Genomic DNA, 24,708 nt, shown 5'->3' with positions numbered 1-24,708 from the left:
TGGAATCTGCTCCAAACATGATCCACACTTTGAAGTCTAATGAAGCCAATCTCACTCACAGGCAAACTACAGAGAGGAGTTTATCTACACCAGTTTAGCTATCTAACTTAACAAGTTTATCTCCCTTGTCATTCTGTCCTTTCAATCCTTTCCTTTTTATTTTATTTACTATTATTATTATTATTTTTACTTCTTGTTATGCTTTTCAGCTGTAGTACTGCTTTGGCTGATTTTGTGTTCCTCTCCCTCCTTCTATCCAGCATTATACTGAACCGATTTCAGGCAACCTGGCTATGCTTTGTTAACCCAGCAATTTAACAAATAGTTACTGAGCACCTAAATGGTCCTTGAATTTAGGTATCGCTTTGAACATGCAAGCCCAGGATATGACTCCGGTAAAGGCAGAGTCTGAATGTTTTCCTAACATGAGGGGGGGGGGGGGAACCGAAAAGAAAACAGCTTCTTTGGCAAGCTACCTGATTAAAGAGCTGAAATTCAAGAAGCCCTCTGGTGAGGAGAGAGAGACTGTGAGCACAACAGGAAGAAGCCATAGACCCAGTAGCAAAGGTTGAGTTTTCCTATCGCAAGCACACTTCTTTTTCCATACGCCCTCTCTCTGAAAGCTGCTGACAGAGCTTTGGCAAAGACTCATCCTCCCGTTCCCTGATAAGCTAAGCCCTACTTTATATTTAACTCACTCCTGAGCAGGAGGGGTGGGGTGGGGATGCCTCGTTTATAAGGGGAGCTGTGACAGTCTTCTCGGCAGTCCTCTTCCTCCAGCTCAGCCTGTCTTCTGGAGCCCTTATCCCACCCCCTGGTTTCCGCCTTCATCCTTCAGTGGCCGGTGGGGAACGTGAGGGGAGAGGAAAGACGCAAGGCTGTCAGAGAGGGGTGTGGGAAAAAGGAACACAGGCTGCCAAGCCAGGGAATTCCTAACAATTTAAAAAGGAAGTCAGCTGACGTTAGTTAGTTAAATTTAACATCCTTTTATGTGCAATATTTGACTTTGGAAACAAAAATGAACTTTGCGGAGGAAGAGGCCTCCAAGAGATACTGCATTAAAACGAAACATGTGGCTATTATCTGTGCGGTGGTGGTGGGGGTAGGATTAATAGTAGGACTTTCCGTGGGCTTGACCAGGTCGAATCACTCCAGCGGGGACGCTGGGCAGGGCACAGCTCCGGCTCCTTCCCACTCTCCTTCCACCGAGAGCCCTCCACAGGACCAGAGGGTCTGCCCTCCCAGCGAAGATGAAAGTGGAGACTGGAAAAACTTCAGGCTGCCGGACTTCATCAACCCAGTGCACTACGACCTGCAGGTGAAGCCCCTGCTGGAGGAGGACACGTACACAGGCAGCGTGACCATCTCCATCAACGTGAGCGCGCCCACCCGGCACCTGTGGCTGCACCTGCGGGAGACCAGGCTCACCCGGCTCCCGCAGCTGAGGAGGCCCTCGGGGGAGCAGGTGCAAGTCAGGCGGTGCTTCGAGTACAAAAAGCAGGAGTACGTGGTGGTGGAGGCGGGAGAGGAGATTGCACCCAGCAGTGGCCAGGATGTCTATCTCCTGACCATGGAGTTCGCCGGCTGGCTGAACGGCTCGCTCGTGGGGTTTTACAGAACGACTTACGTGGAGAACGGACAGATCAAGTAAATATTAACTTTTGCTTCCTTTACCCTCGGCTCGCCTACTTGTTTTTCATTTCTTTTCCTTTCCTTTTCACTTCCCACTTTTTAATTGTTTCGTTGGTCTGATTGTTTTCTAAACTTGGTTTCAATTCTGCCTGTTCGCCTGGGAGACAAAAACCCATGCCCTGCTGTATTTTCCAAGCCTGTCCTAAAACTTGAAAGTATTGAGTGAGCTGCATGGAGTTCAAAAAAATCAGTGTAACTCTTTTATTTCATCGGGAGAAATCATAATGTACTGCATCCTGTCGGAATGCAGAAACTACCTACAGAAACTACCTCACATTTTTAAACTACACGTGTTTGGCAAATTTCACTGCCATTAGTCTTGGGCTGTAGGACAGTGATTTTAAACTGAACTTTAAAAAATGTATTGCACTAAATTCAAGTGAAAGTCAGTAAATGTCAATTATAATCTTGAGTATTTTTTTTGGAGAAAAGATGTTGAAAGAGTATGTAGAATCCGTGGAATTGTCTCTGTGTCTGTATCTAGGAAGGAAGGCAGGATTATGTCTTTGTTTTATAATGGCCAGAACCATGTTTCACTGATAAATTTTTAATAAACACTCACTGAGTCCACCCATTAGTGGCAGCACACGGATAAATCTTTGGGCTTATTGTCCATCATGCAGTATGCAATGGTAATGCGCCATAAACTATATATTGTAATATAAAAGATATATTAAGTAATTAAAGACATAAAAATATATTAAGTAATTAGTATACGTATTTGTACATTTCCGTGTTTAGCAAAGATGGTTACTTGCCTTGACAATCAATCAGATGCTATTACCAGAACTATGTTAAAGGCATAAACTCTCTCAATGAATTAAAAAAAACCCTTCACTCTGTGGGTGTGGCCCTTGCATCAGGAAGGAAAGCTGTACTGAGGTATCACTGAACTTGAAACTGCTTTGACCTTCCTTACATGGATCCTTGACAAGTAAATGATTAAGTGTCACCATTCACAAATGTGAGTCCGGGCCAGCCCACTGAATATCCCTGCCCTATGTTTTAAGCATCTTGGAAACCATTGGAGCAAAGTAAGCCTTTTGGTCAAAATTCCTCCTACTGTTTGTCAGAGAGACCCAGGGACTAAAATGAAATGTTTAAGTATCTCTGTCTTACTGTGAGGTACACTAGTAAATTGAGCAGAAATGATAATTTGAGAAAATATTTGGAGAGCACGCTCATTTAGATATGATATCTTAATATCGTTAGTAATAAAACAAGCTTCTTTTTGGCTGACATTTTTTTCTCCTTACAAAAATTAAAAATAATGAAAGCATGGAAAATTATAAAGATGGAAAATAAAAAAAAATAAAGAGAATTTTTACATCCAGTGGTAACTTTGGTAACATGTTAATGAATATTTTTTAGGCAATCAAATTGTAATCATATTATGTCTATGTATCTACATACCTTTTTAACTTCATATAAGCATTTCCTCTCATTCTTCTATATTTTCAAGAATCTGATTTTAAAGACTCAGCATGCGCTAAATTAAATATTAGCAATGCACTAATAATAGTGCATTATTATTTAACCCCTGTTTCCTAATACTGGACATTTAAGTTGCTTTCAGTATTACAATAAACAAGTCAGAAAAGACCATAGTTGTAAGTAAGCCTTTAAGTATATATCTGTTTATTTCCTTATGTTAGGAGATATCCAATAAAATAGAATTAATTGCTGGGTCAAAGAGTACAAATATATCGAGAAACTTGTAACATTTATTTTGCTTATTTCATAAATGACACACATTCACTGCAGAACACTTGAACCAGAGAAAATTGCTCTCACTCAGGTATAGTCATTGTTAATATTTAAGTAGGTATTCTTCTAGTATTTTTTCTGAGCACAGATAAACATGGCCTTATGTTGTGCCTAGTATCATGTAACAAGCTTTTAGAATATATCCCCCCTTTACGTGATTTGTAGATGGTTTAATAGATACATGATCATTGATTATATGAATATAATCAACTTTTCCATTAAATTTGGGCATTGACGTTTCTCCTACTCTTTTACCTTTTTTAATAAATACCCATAAAAATGTAATAACATCCTTACAAAAATATGTGTAACGCTTTCTAATATTTCTATAGGAAACTTCCTAGGAAATTGGCCCAAACTACAAAGTACATATGTATGTATGCAGGTGTGTACGTATACACACATATGCATATATATAAGGCATGTGCACGTGTGTGCATGTGCCTCCAAACTGAATTTGAAAGATCTCTCCCAGATTTCCTTTCCACAAATGATGAGTAACAGTGTCTATTTCTCTGACCTTCGCTAGTGATTAAATGAGTTTTTAGACTTTCCAATTTGGGGGGGGGGGGAAGGCCTAGTATTTGGAAGAATACTCACTTTCAAGAGATGCTAAAAATTCATTAGTTAAAGTGAAAACAAGTCAAAACTTTTAAGTGATTGTTGCTAAGACGTTAAAATTGTTTCTTGGGTTGAGAAAACAATAGAGATTTCATCTGAGTAAAGCCAGCAAAATATTATAAAAATTCTGTGCACGACAGAAGGCCAACAAAGATGGAACAAGATTCCATTAATAACTTTCTGTTATGTATTTCACAAGTTTAAAAAAGCACTATGTGCGAACATATATAGTATTCATTCAACTCTGGATTGTTTTACTGGCCAGGTAATTTTACCGTAAGATATATACACCCGAGAGCCGCTATTCTGAAACTCAGCTGTCTGTGATTGTTGTTCAGCAAATCTAAGTTACAGCAAGATTGGCGAGATAGGGGGGCTCAGGTTCTCGTGGAGGATTGGGAGCCCAAGGTTGTCTGCTTTTATCAGTAGTAGTTGACTCTATCACATTACACAGGATGCTGCCAGTTCTTCACTGCATACATGGTTTGGAAACAGTCCTGGCACGTACTCAGGAGCCTTAGTTAGACTAAATGGACCCCTTTTTGTTTATCTTGCTTTGAAATATATCAAGCGTATGAGGAAAGTCCATACATTTTTTTATTCCAGACTCTACATAACATTTTGACAATGCAGGCCTATAGGGGTTCTCATCCACAGTGTCCATATAAGGACGCAGGAGTGAGTTCATTGGGAGCAGCATCTTTCTTTCATATTATAGAGCGAGCTGCGTGATATTTGATGCACATGCAATTTAAAATACCATCATAGCAGTACGCTTTTTAAGTATACAGTCCAATGATATTTTCTGCCTCTTCTGTCTTATTGTAAAATTAAACTCCAGGACTGAGTACTGGCTGTTACATATTATCATTGGGATATTATCGTTGCCACCACAACGCAAACTCAACACGAGTGTGCTCAGTAGCAACCAACATTTCCTGATTTCTGCATATACAACCAGGACTTGAACTTGAATGTCACAGAGAAGAACCAACCGTCTGGGCTGCTTTCCCTCAGATTCAGAGGCAAGAGGAGAGTTGGAGAAGAAGGTAGAGTCAGTTTAGAGCTCCCTGGCATTAATACCCACCTGTCATCTTGCTGGGGACAGAGCTATAGTGAGGCTTAGGAGAAGAAAGTTTGAGAAACTTAAAAGTCACTTTTTCCTACTTTCTGGTCTGTTCCTTGTGATCGGAAGAAACTACTTTTAAAAGGGTCAGAACCTTTGGAATGTTTTTCTGTGCATACCGCTAATACCCGCCACCCTCTCACTGTGTTGTGTAGCAAGCATTTCCAGTGGTTCTGTTCCCAAACAGAGTTGCCTTCTACTCTCGTCTCCAAAGTGTATACTGTTTTCTTCTCTCTAAGGGTCAGCATTTCCTTCTTGGTGTTTGAGCTACTCTTACACAGCATTTCCCAGCTTGCTGTTCCACAGAGTTCTAGTTGAACAGGATATTAACAGATATTTCCAGAACAAAATCAGGGGAGGGATTCTGTGGCCAAATTAGTTTGGGCAATAATACTAAATACAAAAAAAAAAAAATGTGTTTCCTTTTTTTTTTTTTTTAATGATGGAACTTCTGAGAGACTTTTATAGAATAACATACATTATGAATCTCTAGAGACTGCCATGAATCTCTGGAGTATTAAGTTTCCCAACTGTGTGAGGCTGTGAAATCTTCTGTGGGTCCCTGAGAGCAGGGCTGTCCCTCTCTTGTTCACTGTCTAGCACACAGTGTACTTCGATATTACTGAATGAATATAAAGAAGCACTTTTATGTAGGCTCTCACATGACTATTGTCCTCTGGCACATGCTGGGACATGCTGCATAGCCAGAGCCCTTTTCCCATTATGCAGTCCAACGTCTACCAGTAACCTCTCTGTCTTCCCACTCAGTCAGGACGGACATTTTTTCTGGGTTCCTTTTCTCCCCATCTCCTCAAAAGGAAGAGGAATTGGTAAAAAAAATTTTTTTTTTAACTTAGGACTGCAGTCTTCATATTTCAAGGACTAAGAATCATTGGAATTAGCAGGAATTACAATTAGAATTTACACGAGGGACAGATGGAGGCTAGTTTGGGTTTTCTGGGTATTCACAGCATTGCTAGGATTGAAGCTGAATTCTGATATAATGGTGGGATGTCAAAAGGCAGAGGCAAGCAAGAACATAAAAGCAGATAAAAAAGGAAAGGCACAAGTGAGAAAAGCAGAGTGAGGAAAAGAAATTAGCTTGTAGGAGAGGTTTAGATGAAGAGGTGAGCTGGAGATAACTCTGGAAATTTCATTGCGGGGCGTGGGAAAGAAAGGCTAGCTAATGGCAGGCATGTAGGAAAAATTAACTAGCAGCTATTTAGGTGGATGGTGAGGGAAAGAGTTAAGTCCCTGTGGGGGCACATGGGAGATCTTGCAGTGATCCAGGAGAGAGAAGATGGGGATCAGGTAGAACAGTGATTTCAGGACAGACAGAAGAGGACACAGTGGAGAAAATCGTTTGGAGGTGACATGATCAGGCTTTGAAGACTGCTTGACTGTGAGAAAGAGGTGAGTTAGTTATGTGTACAATATGCCACAGATGTCCGATCTGATAGCTCACACCTTTAACTGATACTGGAAATAGAATGGTAGAACCTGGTTTGGGGGGGAAGGTCATGACTTTGTTGTCAGATGCCTATCAGACATCTAGGAAGACATGTCCAATAGGCATTTGGATACATAAGTCTGAAGCACAAGGTTAGGGCTTATAAGAAAGATTAGGAATTAATGTGAAAACATGGCAAAACAGAAACCAGTGAGGGGTGCCTGTGTGGCTCAGTCGGTTGAGTGTCCGACTTCGGCTCAGGTCATGATCTTATGGTTCATGAGTTTGAGCCCCGCGTCAGGCTCTGTGCTGACAGCTCAGAGCCTGGAGACTGCTTCAAATTCTGTGTCTCCCTCTCTCTCTGCTTCTCCCCTGCTCGTGCTCTGTCTCTATCTTCCAAAACTGAGTAAACATTAAAAAAAAAAAAAAAGAAAGAAACCAGTGAGATGGTTCTAGTTAAGTGTGTGTGTGTGTGTGTGTGTGTGTGTGTATGATATATTTGCACATGCATGGAGATGTGTACTCATTTGTAGGTTTAATCTTGAAGTTTTAGTGATAGGTCAGTTTGTTCATTATATTCTTAGACTGATATGTTGAGCTATCAGTATACCTATTATCAATAAACAATATATCTATTTTTGGTCTTGTTGCCTGTTGCAGGAGGCATGGTAATTTCCTTTATTTTGGAAGCAAGGAAACAAATTTTACTTGACCTTGAATGTCTTCTACATAGAAAAAAAGCAACTGGAAAATACATTTAAATAATTAACTGGTGCGGTGTCTGGGGTGGCTCAGTTGGTTAAGTACCTGACTTAGGCTCAGGTCATGATCTCATGGTTCACGAGTTCGAGCCCCGCATCGGTGTTTGCTCTGACAGCTCAGAGCCTGGAGCCTGCTTCAAATTCTGTGTCTCTGTCTCTCTCTCTCTCTGCCTCTCCCTCACTTGTGTGCTCGCTCTCTCTCTCCCTGTCTCTCTCTCTCTCAAAACTAAATAAATAAAAAAGAAAGCAAAGCTAAACCATGATACATTTAAAAAATACTGGTTCGTTCAAACCACCATGAAAATATGTTGGAGTCTGAATAATCTAGATGGGTTGTCTTGGTGCTAATCAGCTCCCCTATTTAATTCTGCAGTCCTCTCCTTAGTCTGCACAGCCTCTTAGCAATTGTGGCTGCCTTGTCTCCATCAGAAGGCCTTTGTTGAGGGTTTTCACACAGATCTTGCCATTTATTTTGCTGGTTTAAGTTACTAAATTGCTGAACATAGCCTGAGAGTCTTCATTGGAGATGCCAGATGATATATGAGGTAATCAAGGAAAATTTTTTTTAAGTAGATTCAGAGTGAACTGGTCTGTGACTTGCATCTCACCTCCTCTTCCTCCAGCTTTCTCTAAAGTCACCTTGATCTGATGTACTCTGAGAAGTCAGAGGGATTTCTTCCCTTTTGTGAATTAATAAGCTGCACAGAATTGTATTTTTAATGTGCTGGTCTAGTAAGTGACTTATTAACATGACATAGAGAGAGGCCCCTACGGAAAAATGGTTTAGCTCAGCACATTTGCCTGGCATTATAATTATTCAGGACATGCTCACGAGTCACTCCTGAACACATCGTGCACTTAGCCAGGCTTTCCCCATTAATTTGCAGCACAACACAACTGATTCTAAAAAGAAGAGGTTTTAATCACCGAGTAAAACCTCCCCCAAGAAGGTATGACCTAAAATTGTTTTGCATCTTCTATACCTTGTTTAAAATTTGCATGTATTTAGAAAACTTCAGTAACGTTGGATGACATTTAGCAGATATAAATAGGGGCTTTTGAGTTCTATAGGAGTTCATGAGAAAAAATAACAAGTTACCATTGAAAAATATTGTTATGTTGCCTACAGTATTTATATACCAAGTACTTTTGTTCCAGGACAGATACTCTTGTTTAATGAATGAATTTTGAAGTCTGTTCATTGTGGAAAGTGCATTAACATACAGCATAGTTAGCCTTCTAGAGTTAAAGGAAATAGGGTGAGGTGTATCCTAATCCCATTATGCAAATATGAAGGGAATTTCAAATATATTACTACACGTGATCTATCCCTTATTACCCCCACATAACCCTGTGATGGGGACAGATGTGCTTTGGTTACCAGGCTTTATAGATCGGGACACTAAGAATCAGTATGTTTTGTGACTTGCACAAGATCGCACTTTAAAGGGCTGAAGTAGGATTGGAATCTAGGAATTTTTACTCTTAGAAGAGGGTTTTCCCCATGAAATCATGGGGAATAAGCCAGAAAACAATACACATTTTGTAGCCCTTCTGCTTGTTGAGTGTCACTTTACCTTACATCAGTGTAAGTACAGGTCACTATAATTGAGCTACACTTGGTGTGATTAACGTTCACTGATAGGGCCACCAAGATAGACCAAACACAGCACCCAGTGACACCATCAACACCGTTCTGTTCCATTTCCAAAGGCAAGTCTGAGATACCCTAATTTAGGGAAGGATTTTTTGCATACAATCAAGCACAGCCTCTTTTAAAGAGAGAAGGTGAGGAACAACTGAAAGTTCTCTCTGTGGGTGCTTGGGGTGGGGGTGGGGGGGGGGGTGTATGTGCTCTTGCCCAGAGCAGAAACTGAAACAGAGCATTTAAAAATCTACCAATGGCTATTGCTTAGGGCAGTGGAATCCCACTCCCTCCTCCCTCCTCACCCTGCCCCTGTACCCTCTCCCCTTCTTTCTTTTTCTCTCTCTCTCTCTTTCCCCACCCCCCGCCCCATCCCCCCCCCAACCCACTCCTATTCCCAAATTAGTTAACTGGCTTATTTCTGAGGTGTGACTAAACTGAAACATTCTTGCAGAGAGTGATTTTTCTTTTTCTTCTGCCTCTGGAAGAAATCAGAAGCCCGAAGAATTCAGAAGAAAAGGCAGCTAACTAAACATGGGGCTGGGGCTTGGTGGAGCTGATTATAAAACCTTAGTACCCTGGGAAAGTGTGCAGGTTTCTTTATATCCTGATGTGTTTGTAATTCTCTACTGTGAACAGTATTAGAAACTTCAATTGACTAAGCTATTATCATCACAAAACTAATCAGGAATTACCTCTGTTGAAGAATACATTCTTGAAGCTTTTTAGGATAACTATTATTTTGAACGAACTTCAAACTTACAGAAAAATTACAAGAATAGTACAAAGATCTCCTAGAAACATTTTACTCAGATTCACCAATGTTAACATTTTGTCCTACCCCCCTCCCACTCATGCCCCCCCCTTCCCGTTAGAGTATTTTGATACATTATTTCCCTTTACATTTTAACATTCAGTATATATTTCTTAAGGGACATTCTCTAACATAACTACAGTGCAGTTATCAAAATCAGAAAATTTAACATTGATATAATATGATTATCCAATCCACAGTCATAATCAAACTTCATCAATTAACCTAAAATGTCCTTCTGAGCTATTTATCTCAGTCCTGTATCCAGTCTGAATGCATGCATTACATTTAATGTTATGCCTTGTTAGATTCCTTCAAACTGGAACAGTCCCTTAGCCTCTCTTTGTCTTTCATAACCTTGATATTTTTGGAGAGTACAGCTATTTTGAGAATGTCCCCCAGTTTTAGTTTATCTGACTTTCCTCATGATTTAAAAATGCAGGTTAAGCTTTTTTTTTTTTTTTTTTTTTTTTTTTGGGTCAGGCATTTCACAGAAGTGGTGCTGTGTCCCTCTCAGGAAATCCTATCAGGAGCCAGATTCCATTGGTTTGACCATTATTAGTGATGCTGTCATTGATCACTTGCTTAAGGTGGTACCTAATACTTCCTCCACTGTAAAGTTACAATTTATCTCTTTGTAAGTAATTTCCAGAGATTCTTTGAAACCATTCAGATACACCTTTCCTCATCAAACTGTCACGCATATGTTTTGGCATCCACTGACGATTTTCTAAGGCCATCATTCCTCCTAAAATCACTAATAGGCAATCTATGTGTGGAAAAAAACCACAACTTTCCCTTCTCCTCACCACCCATAAATATCTATATCTGTATCTATATCAGAGTAAGGATTCATGGATTCTTATTTTAGTCAATGGGTTATAATTTCATTATTAATTTTGACATTCTAATTCTTGCATATTCGACCATGGTAGTCCACTCAAGTGGGCCGCTGTGTCCTTTTGACTCGTTCCCATGGTTCTTTGAGAATTTCCTTACTTTTGGGCAAAGCAAAGACGTTCCAGGATCATCTTGGACTCTTGCTGATTCATCACTGGAATTGGCCATTTCTCTAAGGAGTCCTGGTTCCTTTTAGTGGGGAGTGGTATTTAGAACTCATCATCTGGGAACTAGCTTTGCTCATTTGCTCCAAGCTTGTCAGTGCTGCTACTCCCGCTCAGCAGAGAGAACTCAGTTTGTATTTTTATATCCACCTACCTATATCTACACACAAAAATCATTGAATTTATACCAAACCTGCAATTATAATTGAATATGGAGAGACATTCTAGTCTTTCCCCTTTCCAGATTTATAACCCTCTTCCCCAAAAGTGAGAAACCTGCTTTCCATTATCCTCTTTTATTTATTTATTTATTTATTTATTTATTTATTTATTTTCATTTGCTCAAGCCATTAGGACACAGAGAATGTTGTTTCTGAATTGCTAACACATACCACTAGAAAACACAAACTTACTTACTGGAACTGAGTATTCACTTAGAATTATTTTTAGGGGAAATGTTCATATGTTAAACACACAAATCTAATGGACACAGTTCAATGCATTTTGACAAATGCACACGTCTTTGTTACCCATATCTCTAATAAGATAGAAATTTTTTTCAGTCATCCAAGAAAGTTCCCTCCCTCAGGCAACAGTCTCCCAAAAGACAGCCACTTTTCTGGTTTTACTTTTTACAGATTAGTTTTCTTGGCTGAGTTTTTTTTTTTAATGTTTTTATTTATTTTTGAGACAGAGAGACAGAGCATGAACGGGGGAGGGTCAGAGAGAGAGGGATACACAGAATCTGAAACAGGCTCCAGGCTCTGAGCTGTCAGCACAGAGCCCGACGCGGGGCTCGAACTCACGGACCGCAAGATCATGACCTGAGCCGAAGTCAGCCGCCTAACTGACTGAGCCACCCAGGCGCCCCTTGGCTGAGTTTTTAACAGGAAATTATTATATCTAGAGAGGTTTTTGTTTTTTTTTTAAGAAATTAAAAAAATATTTCTTATATGTGGATGTTGACCTATGGCATATTATCTTTTGGATAAATTAATGTATATAATACATCCTTAAGCCAAAATGAAATGCAGACTCTTAGCATGGCCTCTGCTGACCAAACTTCTTTGGCCCCAGTCCCTCTAGTTCAGCGGACACCTTTCAGCCACACTGGACACCATTCAGGTCCTCAACCACATGAAGTTCTTTTCCACTCTAGAGCCTGTGCACTTTTCTGTTCTCTCTGCTAGGATACAATTTTCTTATGCTTCCCCTGTCTGGCTTTTTCTCATCATTCAGACCTCAGTAAACCATGACCTACTCCAAGAGATTGTCCCTGACTATTTTACCTAACGGTGCCCACAACTTTTCCTAGGTTTTTCTCTGTCACTTCCCCTGTTTTATTTTCCGTATACCTCTTATCACTCTCCTATGTGCTTATTTAGTCTTTGTTTTTCCCTCAGCACCTAGAATAATGCCTGGCAAATGTGTTTGTGTGTGTACGGCAGGGAGAGGGATGGGGTGGGTGGGTAAGGAGTGTGGAAGGAAAGGGTTTGATAAATATTGGATGAATGAATGATCTAATACTTTAGCTTCATATTCTTTATGATATGCCTGAAGGACAAAATATTTTTCTTACCCAAATTATTAACAAATATGTCAACATTTCTGTACCCTCCCTTTCTTTTATGCTTTTTACTTTGCTTACTCTTCTAATGAGCAAGTGTGCAATATTTTACTGTGATATAACTACCTTTAAAAAGTATATATTCATTGATTTTTTGAGCAGTTACTCAGAAAAAAATGTTATTTCCACTTTGAAATGATGGAAATATTAAACATTAACATTTTAATTTACAAAGGCATTTGCCTAGTTAGAGCCATAAAAAATGCTCTTTTCAAAAGTGGGTTTTCCTGCTTTTCAAAATGCTCTTTTTTCAAAAGCAGGTTTTCCACCTGGTCAAAGGTTATTTCACCTGGGAGATTACTCAGAGCACTGCCTTTGCATAGAAATGAAATTGGAGTCTGTCCCTGGTGCAACATAAATAAGAAAGAATGTGCCACTAGGGACAGGAGCTGGGGACTCTGGAAGATACTCCTCTGCTCTGTGACAGGACACAGCTGTTCACTCTCAGAAGGACAATTAGAAACAACTCCTTGAGTTCGGCTTTGTTGTTTATCTACTTGTTGCTTGATGGCTTTTGAGTGGAAAAAGTGACAGTTCATAATTGGATTTATTTTTGCTTATCTACAGTTCACAGATTTTTAGTTATGGCACCAAAATATCAAACTATTCATATAAAATATCTAAATCTGGAAACTTCCAGATTTTCATTTATTTGTTAACCTAAAAATTCCAAGAAAGGCTTTGACAACTATTTGATAGTTTTCTGGCTAGAAGGTCATTTTAAGACCTGCAATATAATTACATAGTAGTTATAAATACATGCAGCTGTAATTACATAGTTGACTTTTTCTATGGGAATAGAAACACAGGGACTGTGAGAAGAGGTGACATGTATTTTGTTTGTGTGTTTGTTTCTAAGGAGCATAGCAGCCACTGATCATGAACCAACAGATGCCAGGAAATCCTTCCCTTGTTTTGATGAGCCCAACAAAAAGGCAACCTATACGATATCCATCACCCACCTCAAAGAATATAGGGCAATTTCAAATATGCCAGTGGAGGTAAGTCCTTTAAAATTTTTTTTGTTTCTGCAGATCGTCTGTTTAAAATAGCAGGTAAATTATCTTATTTACTATGAGAGAACCCAATGAATTCTAAAATTAAATGTGCCCTCATAGTTCATTAGAGGCTTGAAAATTCATTTTGACAATCTCTTTTCTTGGAGTCCCAGAAGTCTTTAACCTGACATATCCTAGTCTAGTCAAGAAGCCATGGTTGGGTTCCAAGCAAGAGTGAATACAGTTGACCCTCATCGGCTGGGCTCTGCTTAACTGAAACAACCCCCTAGTCATGACAGACTAATGGCAAACGCATGGAATTAGAGGCTTAAAAATATTCTTGGGCCCAGTGCCTATTCTTGATTTTCAGATAAATAGAAGCCCAGTGTTTAAGATTGACCTGCTGCAGAAAACCATCACTTAAATATCGGAGTAAAGAAGCCAACTCCAAGGAAACTCATGCCCAAAGATTTTCTAGTGAACAAACAGTGATCATGAAATGTTAAAATTAAAAAAAAAAAAAAGTAGGCTCCAGTAAGTTCTGTCTGTGTAATTACTGGCATAAGACTTTTTCCTCCATTACTGCCCCTCAACCACAGAAAGAGTAATGCAGCTAACTAAGGTTGGGGATTATTGTACCTTATACATAGAATAAATGCACATATATTGACACATAAAAGGGTCAGTCTCATCCTTATATATAATTGTCCTCTAACTGATACCAGAAAAAAACCCTGCTTAAATTATATCTGCCATTGTTCTGATCCACTGTCTGAAATGTCATCATTGAAATTCATCCCCCTTAATGACCAGTATTCCTCAGAAAAGCAAGAACAAAGTAAAACCAACAAAAGCTTTAAGAGGGTTCAAAAGTAAATTGTCAGCTATCCATGCCTTGCAATGTGAATTAGTTGATCAATGTGTTTTATTCTGGTGTCAGGCACCTGAGCAGTTGAGCTCTGACTGGAGAAGAAAGAGAAAAGGATAAACTGAAAGAGTCTGGCACACTGACCCAAAAGGCTGGGCCAGGGTAAAAGATCCTTTCAATGTTTGGTCGGGATGGGAAGGGCAGGTGGGAGGAGAAAGGATGCAAACCTTACCAACTTCTGCTTAAGACCTCTCAGAGGACCTTTTCATTTTGCAGAATATATTCTTCACCTCTTACTAGTTCCAGACAATAGTCCTGGAAGAAGAAGGATATTGGGTCATTAGGAGTTCTCACTAGTAGTGGTTACTAGAGTAACTTTGCTGGCGTTCAGATACTTCTCTACAAGCACTTGCACACCCATGCTTGCTTGTCAATGAGGCATTGATTCTAGTCCAACCTTCCTCACTTAAGCCCCTTTGAAAGCTTCCCACTGCGGTGACTTACTGTATGACTACAAGGCACATGGAAATATTTAAACAGTGGGTAGCACGAATTGGGCAAGTATATGTGGATGGAATATTAGGCCTGGTGATTGGGGAAGAGGAAGGCAAAGCTGGCATGGGCAGAAAACCAGACAGATGGGAGTCAGTAGTGGCATCAGTAATGAAATTCTTCTGTCCGTGATAATCAAGACAGTGACTTTAGTGATGATACCTTGGGTCTTTGATGTAGGCATCAGAGATGGAAAAGCGAACCCAACATCCTGCTATGCCTGGTACAGCAATTGCCCTCCCTGAACAAACATTTGCTTAGTTCTTCCTTTGTGTGAGGCATTGGGCACTAGCCTTTTCTTCATTGACAGATCTGCTATCCCCTCAAATATCATGGTTGGGATTGTATATTTAATGTAGAAAGACAAACGAATTCCTATATCCTAGTCAAAGTTGTGTTTTCCCCGAGAAACCTCGTACAGTGTAGAGTTCAATCACTCTTTCACAGGTCTAAAAATTAAGTGCCATTTCCGTTAGTCTTTTTCAATGTCACCATTCACAGGTAAGAGGAAGTTTTACCCCTAAGCTTTGACAAAGGACTTCTGACTAAAACTCCAGGTTTGGAGGAATCATTTGTTTGTCTTGTCTGTGACTGATCTTTTGATAAATAAAAGATTATCTTTTGTTTTCAATAGAAAGAAGAGTCACTGGACCATAAATGGAATAGAACAACTTTCAAGAAGTCCGTCCCTATGAGCACCTACCTGGTGTGCTTTGCTGTACATCAATTTGACCGCGTTGACAGAATATCTAAAAGGGGAGTACCTGTGAGTCCCATTATATATTTTTTATTTTTTTAAGTTTATGCATTTATTTCAAGAGAGAGAGAGAGCGAGAGAGCAGAGGAAGGGCAGAGAGAGAGAGGGAGAGAGAGAGAATCCCAAGCAAGCTCCACAGCATCAGCACAGAGCCCAATGGGGGGCTTGCACCCATGAACCATGAGATCATGACCTGAGCCTTACCTGACTGAGCCACCCAGGTGCCCCGAGTCCCATTATATTTTTAAAAATTTCCTACCTAGGGATTTGTGATTAATTTTCTATTTTTTTAATGTTTCCTCCCCCCCCCCCAAATTAACAGACTAGGAAAGCCCATTCGTCATCAGGGTCTATGAGCTTGATGATAGATGCACTGAAAACATAGAAAATCATAAGCTGAAAGGACACATGTGAAAAATAAACACGACAGACATAGGAATGAATAGTTCTGAATTCTTTCAAAGGGAAAATTCACTATAAATCTAAAGCTAGCTCCCAAGTATATCAGCACAAGTATATTAAAATATTTGAGCATGCCCAGTTTAGTGAAGTGGTTAGTATATGTGTTTGGGTGGGGTCCTGAATGGAGGCCAGAGAGGAAGGAGGAAACCATAGGAAGATGAATATCCTTCAAAGTTTGTGATGCCATTCCTATATGCAATTCAAAATAAGATAACAACAAAGTGTCAAAAAGCATATTTTTACAGTGTAAGAGATAAATAAGCTTTTAGAAATCAAGATGATTAATTCAATAATTTTCTTTTGAAAACACAAATACTTTTACCTAATTATTCTTCTCATTCTGAAGGCTCCCATTTTGCTCATGCCCTAAACACTTGCTTAATCTGATTTTCTTTCCATTAGTCCACCTCTGTGCTATCTATTTTGTATATATATATTTGCAATATAACTTTATAAGGAAAAAAATCATCACTCCTATTTTACAGATGAGAGAGTCGAAACTTAATATGTTTAAGTAATTTGCTCAAGATCACCCAACTGGCGAGTGGTGGATACTGTATGCTGCTAAACCTTCTGAAATATGATATTCTGAAAATATCTTTACCTCTTCACCAATCACTGGAGGGAAGGGATGAATTCCTCCATTTCCTGTGACACTATCTCCTAAGGAAATTTACCTTAATGTTAGTATAGTAGGAGTCGAGCGTGGTTTCCAGCATGCTGCCTTTACTGTAACCAAATTATAGCAAATGAGGGAATGTCCTAACACCTTTTCAAAGGGGTTGTATATCATGATGAATTTTGTCATCCCTTGCCACACGTGTTGCTTTGATGTGACCTTCAGTCATGGTAAAGAGCACTGCCGGGGGCTAATAGATAATAGTAGGGGTAAGAAAGAAATGCTGCTAGAAAGAGGAAATTGTTTTTTCTATATTGTGCTGAATGTCCTTGCTGGCACTCCTCCTGCTTAACATAGAGGTGAAAGCAGTAGTTCAGCTTGGTTTTTCTTACAGACTCCTCACAGTCATAGAATTTTTATCTGCAGGTGCTTTCTTCATCACCTGCAATTCAGTTGCATGAATGTTTTTCATCATGTGCAGGTGTGTTCTACACCAATTTTTTTAAAAACCTAATGATTGCTTTTTGGGCAATTTTTTAAATTTTGGGTGGAAATGACAAGGCAAAGCGGAAGGCTTAAACAATTCACTAGTGATGATGTAACTGCATAAAAAGAAAATGTAGGGGCACCTGGGTGGTTCACTTGGGTAAGCGTCTGACTTCGGCTCAGGTCATGAACTCATGGTTCATGAACTCCAGCTGTGTGCTGTCAGCACAGAGCCTGCTTCAGATCCTCTGTCCCCCTCTCTCTGCCCCTCCCCCACTCATGCTCTCTTTCCCTCAAAAATAAATAAGCATTTAAAAAATAATAATAATAAAAGAAAAAGAAAAAGAAAATGCAGTCAACTCATCAGCAACCGACAGCGTACTTGGAGTTATTTCCTATAGTGACGGTGAGTTTGCATTTCCAATGTACCTGGTCCTCTGACCAAGGATATTTATTTGTAAGGTGTGATAGTGGCTGGATGAGTCATCAGAGCCCATACCAGTTAGTTAGCTGAGCTCTAATGGTGGATTTTGTATAAAGGTTTTAGATGACATAATGGAAAATACAATTTGGCAGAAGATCCCAATGGTATCTTTGAGTGGTAAATATTTCTTAAATATCAAAGCTGACTGCATACTATTCTGTTGTAAATTTGGTTAAGTTTTCACCATTTGGGTGGGAAATGAATATTGTCATAATATATTGCTTTCTGATGATCTATTTGGTAAAAGGGAAACAGAATGCTGTAATCTCTTTGGACACTTCCCAGAGTCTCTGGGTTGGGAGAATTCAGTGAAAGTGAAACATAGAGCTAAACAAAGTAGGGGCCCTTCCCTTCCACCCCATCTACAGAAGACAGGCAACCAGATTTTTCCCTCCTGCAAAACCTGGTAGGGCTGTTTTCTACAAAAGGTAGACAGAACCCTTACTAGAGAACTTGCAAGGCATCCAGTATGAATGCCAATTTATGGTAAATTCTGCCTCATGGGCATTTGAGAGGTTCCCTGCCTGGCTTTTCCTACCCACTCACTCTAAATTGAAATCTAACAGTTCACACTCAAGCACAGGTACCCCAGTACAATCTCCCATTCTAGAAAAAATTAAGGGGAAACCGACCTACTTAAATATACTTAAATGTGACATCAATGGAAATGCAAACCAGCCTCAGTACTACATTCTTAGAGCTGAACAGACAACTTAAGATAAACAGGCACCTGAGGAAAACAAACAACATAAAAGAAAATCCAAGGCAAATAAACAAAAAAACACTCTGGGGACCAATAGTAATGATTGGGGAAACTAAAGAGAATTCCAAAAAAAGCCATAAAAAATTAAACTTTCTCACCTGTACAACCTTTAATTATTACTCTCAGATTCAAGAAGATATGATCACCATAAAATGGAAAGCTATGAGAAAACAATCAGAAATCAGTAGTTCAAGTTTAAAATAAAACATGATTTCTAAAGCATAATCTGGCTCTGATCCCCAGTAACCCGTTACTAATTACCAATAAGCTTATGGCTTCAGTCCTGCCATCTGCTTTGTATTTTTATCAAGTTCATGGAGACATTTATGTTGTTTAAAGTCCTGATATGTCTTGTGGGTTTTCCATTTTTCCATTGCATCTATCATTTCAGTATGTGGGGGTACATCAAATTTTTAATTTACTGTACTATCTTGACCCAAAGTCCCTATACTTCTATTTCAGTTTTTAAAAAATGGAACTAGGTAGCTTTTGTGTAATACAATACTTTTAGTAGAAATTTCATGAATCAAAAGATACTTTGCTTCTGACAGTGTTATTCTGGTACATTAATCACTTGCTATTCATAATCAGATTATATTGCGCAATCAACAATCAGTAGTACCCTGATTAAACCCTTGGGTATGTTCACCATTCTGGCAAAAGTTCCTTTATATCAATAAACATAGAATCCAGACCTATATTCTTCTGAATTGTTTACTAGCAGGTATTATTTACACAGCAGGTATTAGTAGTTGAACCATTCATTATGCTTAAAATGTCCTTGCTGCTCATGAGAAAAATTGGAATAGAGGATTCATCCCAAAAAAACTGTTAAGAAGAAAGGTAACTGAGTTTGGAAGGTAGCTCAAAAGACTTTTAACTTTGTATATTTCCTTTATTGAATATTATTTGCAATGCATTTTGATTCAGTCCTGAAAAATAAAATTTAGCAATAATTGAGGCTAGCCTTTTATGGAAAGACTTTTTATAACTCTGTTGGTAAGAAATCTCCTGAGGACTTTTTCAGGTTTAGTTGATTGTTTCAGGGTTTTAAAGTCAGTAAAATCTTTAAGTAATATCTTCAGGTATTTATCCAAAGAAAATGAAAATACTAACTTGAACAGATATATGCACTCCTGTGTTCATTGCTGCATTATTTTTAAAATTTAATTTAATTATTATATTTTATTTATTTTTATTTTAAATTTTATTTAAATCCAAGTTAATTAAGATATAGTGTAATAATGGTTTCAGTTATGTATAACACCTAGTGCTCATCCCAACAAATGTCTTCCTTAGTACCCATTCAGCCCATTCCCCCCACCCACCTCCCCTCCAGCAACCCTCAGTTTGTTCTCTGTATTTAAGGGTTTCTTATGGTTTGTCTCCTTCCCTATGTTCATATGTTTTATTTCTTAAATTCCACATATGAGTGAAATCACATAGTATTTGTCCTTCTCTGACTTTTTTTGCTTAGCATAATACATTCTAGTTCCATCTGCATTGTTGTAAATGGCAAGATTTCATTCTTTTTGATGGCCGAGTAATATTCCACATCTTTATCCATTTATCAGTTGATGGACATTTGGGCTCCTTCCATAATTTAGCTATTATTGATAGTGCTTCTGTAAGCATTGCGGTGCATGTGGCCCTTCAAATCAGCACATCTGTATCCTTTGGAAAAATACCTAGTAGTATGATTGCTGGGTTGTGGGGTAGTTCTATTTTGAATTTTTTGAGGAACCTCCATACCGTTTTCCAGAGTGATTGCACCAGTTTGCATTCTCACCAACAGTGCAAAGTGTTCCCCTTTCTTTGCATCCTTGCCAACATCTGTTGTTTCCTGAGTTGTTAATTTTAGCTATTCTGACAGGTGTGAGGTGGTATCTCATTGTGGTTTTGATTTGTATTTCCCTGATGATGAGGGATGTTGAACATCTTTTCATGTGTCTGTTAGCCATCTGGAGGCCTTCTTTGGAAAAATGTTTATTCATGTCTTCCCATTTCTTCACTGGATTATTTGTTTTTTGGAGGGTGTAGAGTTTGATAAGTCCTTTATAGATTTTTGGATATGATCTTTATCTGATATGTCATTTGCAAATATCTTCTCCCATTCTGTAGGCTGCCTTTTAGTTTTGTTGATTCTTCCCTTCACTGTGCAGAAGCTTTTTATCTTGATGAAGTTCAATAGTTCACTTTTGCTTTTGTTTTCCTTGCCTCCAGAGACATGTGTAGTAAGAAGTTGCTATGGCCAGGGTCAAAGAGGTTGTTACCTGTTTTCTCCTCCAGGATTTTGATGGTTTCCTGTCTTACATTTAGGTCTTTCATCAATTTTGAGTTTATTTTTGTGTATTGTGTAAGAAAGTGGTCCAGGTTCATTGTTCTGCATATTGCTGTCCAGTTTTCCCAACACCACTTGCTGAAGAGACTGTCTTTTTTCCATTGCATTGTAGCATTATTTACAATAGCCAAGATATGTGAACAACTTAAGTGTCTGTTGATGGACAAGCGTATAAATACACACACACACACACACACTCAGAAATATTATTCAGCCATTAAAGAAGTCTTGCCACCTGTTACAACATAGATGGATCTCAAGGGCATTATGCTAAGTGAAATAAGTCAGAGAAAGACAAACACTGTATGATTTCACTTACATGTGGAAGCTAAAAAACAAAAATAAAAACAAACCAAGAAAACAGGCTTGTAGTTACAGAGAATATATTGGTTGTTGCCAGAGGAGGGGGTGGGAGGTACATATAATGGGTGAAGGGGGTCACAAGGTACAAACTTCCAGTTATAAAATAAATAATTTATGGGGGATGAAAAAACAAAATGAAATCACTGGATTCTACTCTAGAAAAACAATTAGTACAAAATGTAGAGATTATATGACTTTTGAATTAATTCCCAAACTATCAATAAAATGTACTTCTATTGTTTATATAGGAATCAAATTTTGGGAAGCAATATCCTTGATAAACATGTCATTAACCTCTTAGGTTAGTTCAAAGTCTTCTATTGGGCTGTATTGCATTCCATTTTCAAATCCACAACAACGTGGATTATGAATATATTTTTAAGTTATAGGTTTAATACCCATACATTATAGAAAATGTGGCTGGAAGAAAGCAAGTAGAAAAAAGGAAAATTAGGGGCGCCTGGGTGGCTCAGTCAGTTGAGTGTCCGTGTTCAGTTCAGGTCATGATCTCACAGTTTGTGAGTTCAAGCCCCGCATCAAGCTCTGTGCTGACAGCTCAGAACCTGGAGCCTGCTTCGGATTCTGTGTCTCCCACTCTCTCTGCCCCTCCCGTGCTCATGCTTTGTCTCTGTCTCTCAATAACAAATAAATGTTAAAAAAAAAAAAAAGGAAAAAGGAAAATTGCCTATATTACCATATATAAAAATCATTCTAAGTTATTAGTTTTGTGATGCCATCTGAAGTACATTTGACCTATGACCTCAATAACTTTGCTAGACTTTTTAGCTTGGCACTAGTCTTCCAGGAACCAAATTCAGGACAAATTAAATGGTAAGAGTGACCCCGTTCCTGAGAAACAGTAAGTTCTAATTAGGACTTGGGTTTCTTTGGGCTTTTGACCTCCGTCTTTTGTAAAGAGGGATGTGCAAAAAAGGAGCAGTTACTTTGCTAGAGATTAATTCAACTGTAGTCAAATTCCTTGGCTTTCATGATCAGACGGAGGAAGTTGAGGGGGACTACTCACTAAGAGAGGCTGGTATTGTCCATTTAATTAATTTTATACTATAACCATATTAATTTGATTGACTCAGGGGAAGAGGTTGTATTGTGCCTGCTTCCAAAATGTTATAGGATGATTCCTGAATAGAATTATACCTTTGAATGAATCCTTCCTACTGCCTGTGTCTTCTTACTTGCTTCTGGCTTGGTCCATTTGTCTGGATTGGAAAGATTGAGGGCAGGGAATATGTATATCATGGGGCTTTTTAAAATAAACTTTATATTTTAGAGCAGTTTTTGGTTTTATGCCATGGATTTTAATTTATGCATTCTCCTACATGGAAATAGTCTTCTTAGAAATAAGTTTTATTGTTTTCATACTCCTATATTTTTAAACTTCTTATTTTGAAATAATTTTAGATGTACAGGTGTTGCAAAGATACAAAAGAATTCCCATGTAATCTTTACCCAGCTTCCTCCAAAGTTAACGTCTTACAAAACGATTTATCATACATTCATCAAAACTAAGATATTAGCATTTGTATAAAACTATTAACTAGACTACAGACTTTATTTTAATTTTACCAGTTTTTCCACTAATGTGTTTTTTCTGTTCCAGGATCCAATAGATGAAACTACATCGTATTTAGTCATGATGTCTCCTTAATTTTGTCTAGTCTATGACATTTTCTCCATCTTTCCTTGTTTTTAATAATCTGGATATTATTGAAGAGGACTGGTCAGATATTTTGTACAATATCCCTCAATATCCCTGAAGTTTTCTCATGATTAGAGTGGGGTTTTGGATTTGGAGGGAAAATACCTCAGAGAAAAGGTACACTTCTCATTAGATCATATCAGGGGACACATGCTATCAACACAACTTATTGCTGGTGATGCTAACTTTGGTCATTTGGTTCAGGTGGTATCTGCCAGGTTTCCCTAGTATAAATTACTATTTTTCTTTTCCATATTCTATCTGTTACAAGTGATCACTAAGTATAGCCCATTCCCAAGAGGAAAGGGATTAAACTCCACTTCCTGGAGGGAGGACTATCAAAGAATTTATGGATATGTATTATAGCCACCTCAGCAATTAATAAGTATACACAGGGAGAGATAATTAAAGGTTATGTACGTATCCTATTTCTCCTTAAAACTTTGACCACTCATTGTCGTATTCGCCAGTGGATCTTACCTGTAGCAGCTGTCCTTCTAATGACAATTTTCTGCCTCAGAGCTGTTTTTGACATAGGTTTATTTTATTATTTTAAAAAGACGTGTTTGCTGTGGCTTTGTAAAGTTTTCAGAATGAGTTTAATTTCAATAACATTTTTATGAGTTTTTTAAAAAGATGCCTTCCTTTATTGGAAGGGCTATTCGAAATTAATGGCTCTTAATCTTCCCCCAAAGCATGTATTCAATCCAGGAAGCCATAGAAGATTGCTAATGATTCATATTCTTTATTTAAATTTACAAAAAGATAAACCTAATACTAATTTAAAATATAAAATTCTATGAGGTAAGTTAGACTTCTTTAATGTTTGGTTTTTGTTCTAAGAAAATTCTGCAGCAGTCGTAATCATCAGGCACCAAACAACTTACATTTTGACTCAAATGAACTGGCACAAGTAACTCTCTTGTAATTTTTTGAGGGAAAGCTGTCTGGACCTTCCTCTGTTCTCGTTCCAGTCCATTGTTACAGCATAAGTTCTATGGTTTGCTTTTTTTCTTGGCCTTTTGCTTTTTTTCTAAAAAGCTGTTTGCTTGCTTGCTTGCTTTCTATGTCTGTCTGTCTGTCTGACTGTCTGTTTAGAGAGTATGAGCAGGGGAAGGGCAGAGAGAGAGGGAGGGAGAGAAAGAATCCCAAGTAGGTTCTGTGCTGTCAGTACAGAGCCTGATGCCAGGCTCGATCTCCCAGTGAGATGGTGACCTGAGCTAAAATCAAGAGTCAGACGCTTAACCTTAACCACCTGAGCCACCCAGCAGTCCCTAAAAGCCTTTCTAATGAGACTTTTGCAAGTCAAAAGCTTTTGGCTTTCAAGTTTATTGTGTGGCCACGAAACGCCTATTTTGGAAGTGAAAAACTCCACTTTTTTCCCCCTTGTATTCTCTTAATGTTCTACTGGTAATGTGGATATCGCTCACCTATAAGGAAGTGCAGACAAAGAAAATCACAGAGGTTAATAATTCAGTACATTACCTGCAATGATACTAGTCTTCTCGATAGGACGCATAAAACTCTCACGTGTCAGACACTGCTTCATATACTAGCTTATTTTATGTTCACAACCACACAAGATAGGTGCTGTTATTCCTATTTTGCAGCTAGGGAAAGTCAGGTTTCATTCTTAGGGTAGAGAAAAGAGGCAGTATGATACAGTAAAGACCAAACTTTGGGCTGAATCCTAGTCAGTTTCGCCCTAGTCTTCATTGGTCTCATGTACAC

The 24,708-nt window shown here is 38.6% G+C and overlaps 1 protein-coding gene across 1 annotated transcript in view; it reads left to right on the top strand.

The window, feature by feature from the left end:
• Positions 1-740: 740 nt before the first annotated feature.
• Positions 741-24,708, top strand: part of ENPEP (glutamyl aminopeptidase) — a 91,073-nt gene continuing 67,105 nt past the window's right edge. The window contains exons 1-3 of the mRNA XM_015081861.3: positions 741-1,647; positions 13,427-13,568; positions 15,620-15,751. Of these exons, the coding sequence (XP_014937347.2) occupies positions 1,019-1,647; positions 13,427-13,568; positions 15,620-15,751 (903 nt within the window). The 5' untranslated portion in view covers positions 741-1,018. The remainder of the gene's footprint in view (positions 1,648-13,426; positions 13,569-15,619; positions 15,752-24,708) is intronic.

This window comes from Acinonyx jubatus, chromosome B1, assembly GCF_027475565.1.
Source record: "Acinonyx jubatus isolate Ajub_Pintada_27869175 chromosome B1, VMU_Ajub_asm_v1.0, whole genome shotgun sequence".
NCBI classification, from domain to species: Eukaryota; Metazoa; Chordata; class Mammalia; order Carnivora; family Felidae; genus Acinonyx; species Acinonyx jubatus.
The sequence above is the reverse complement of the archived record's forward strand: the minus strand, read 5'-3'. Positions and strand labels throughout refer to the sequence as shown.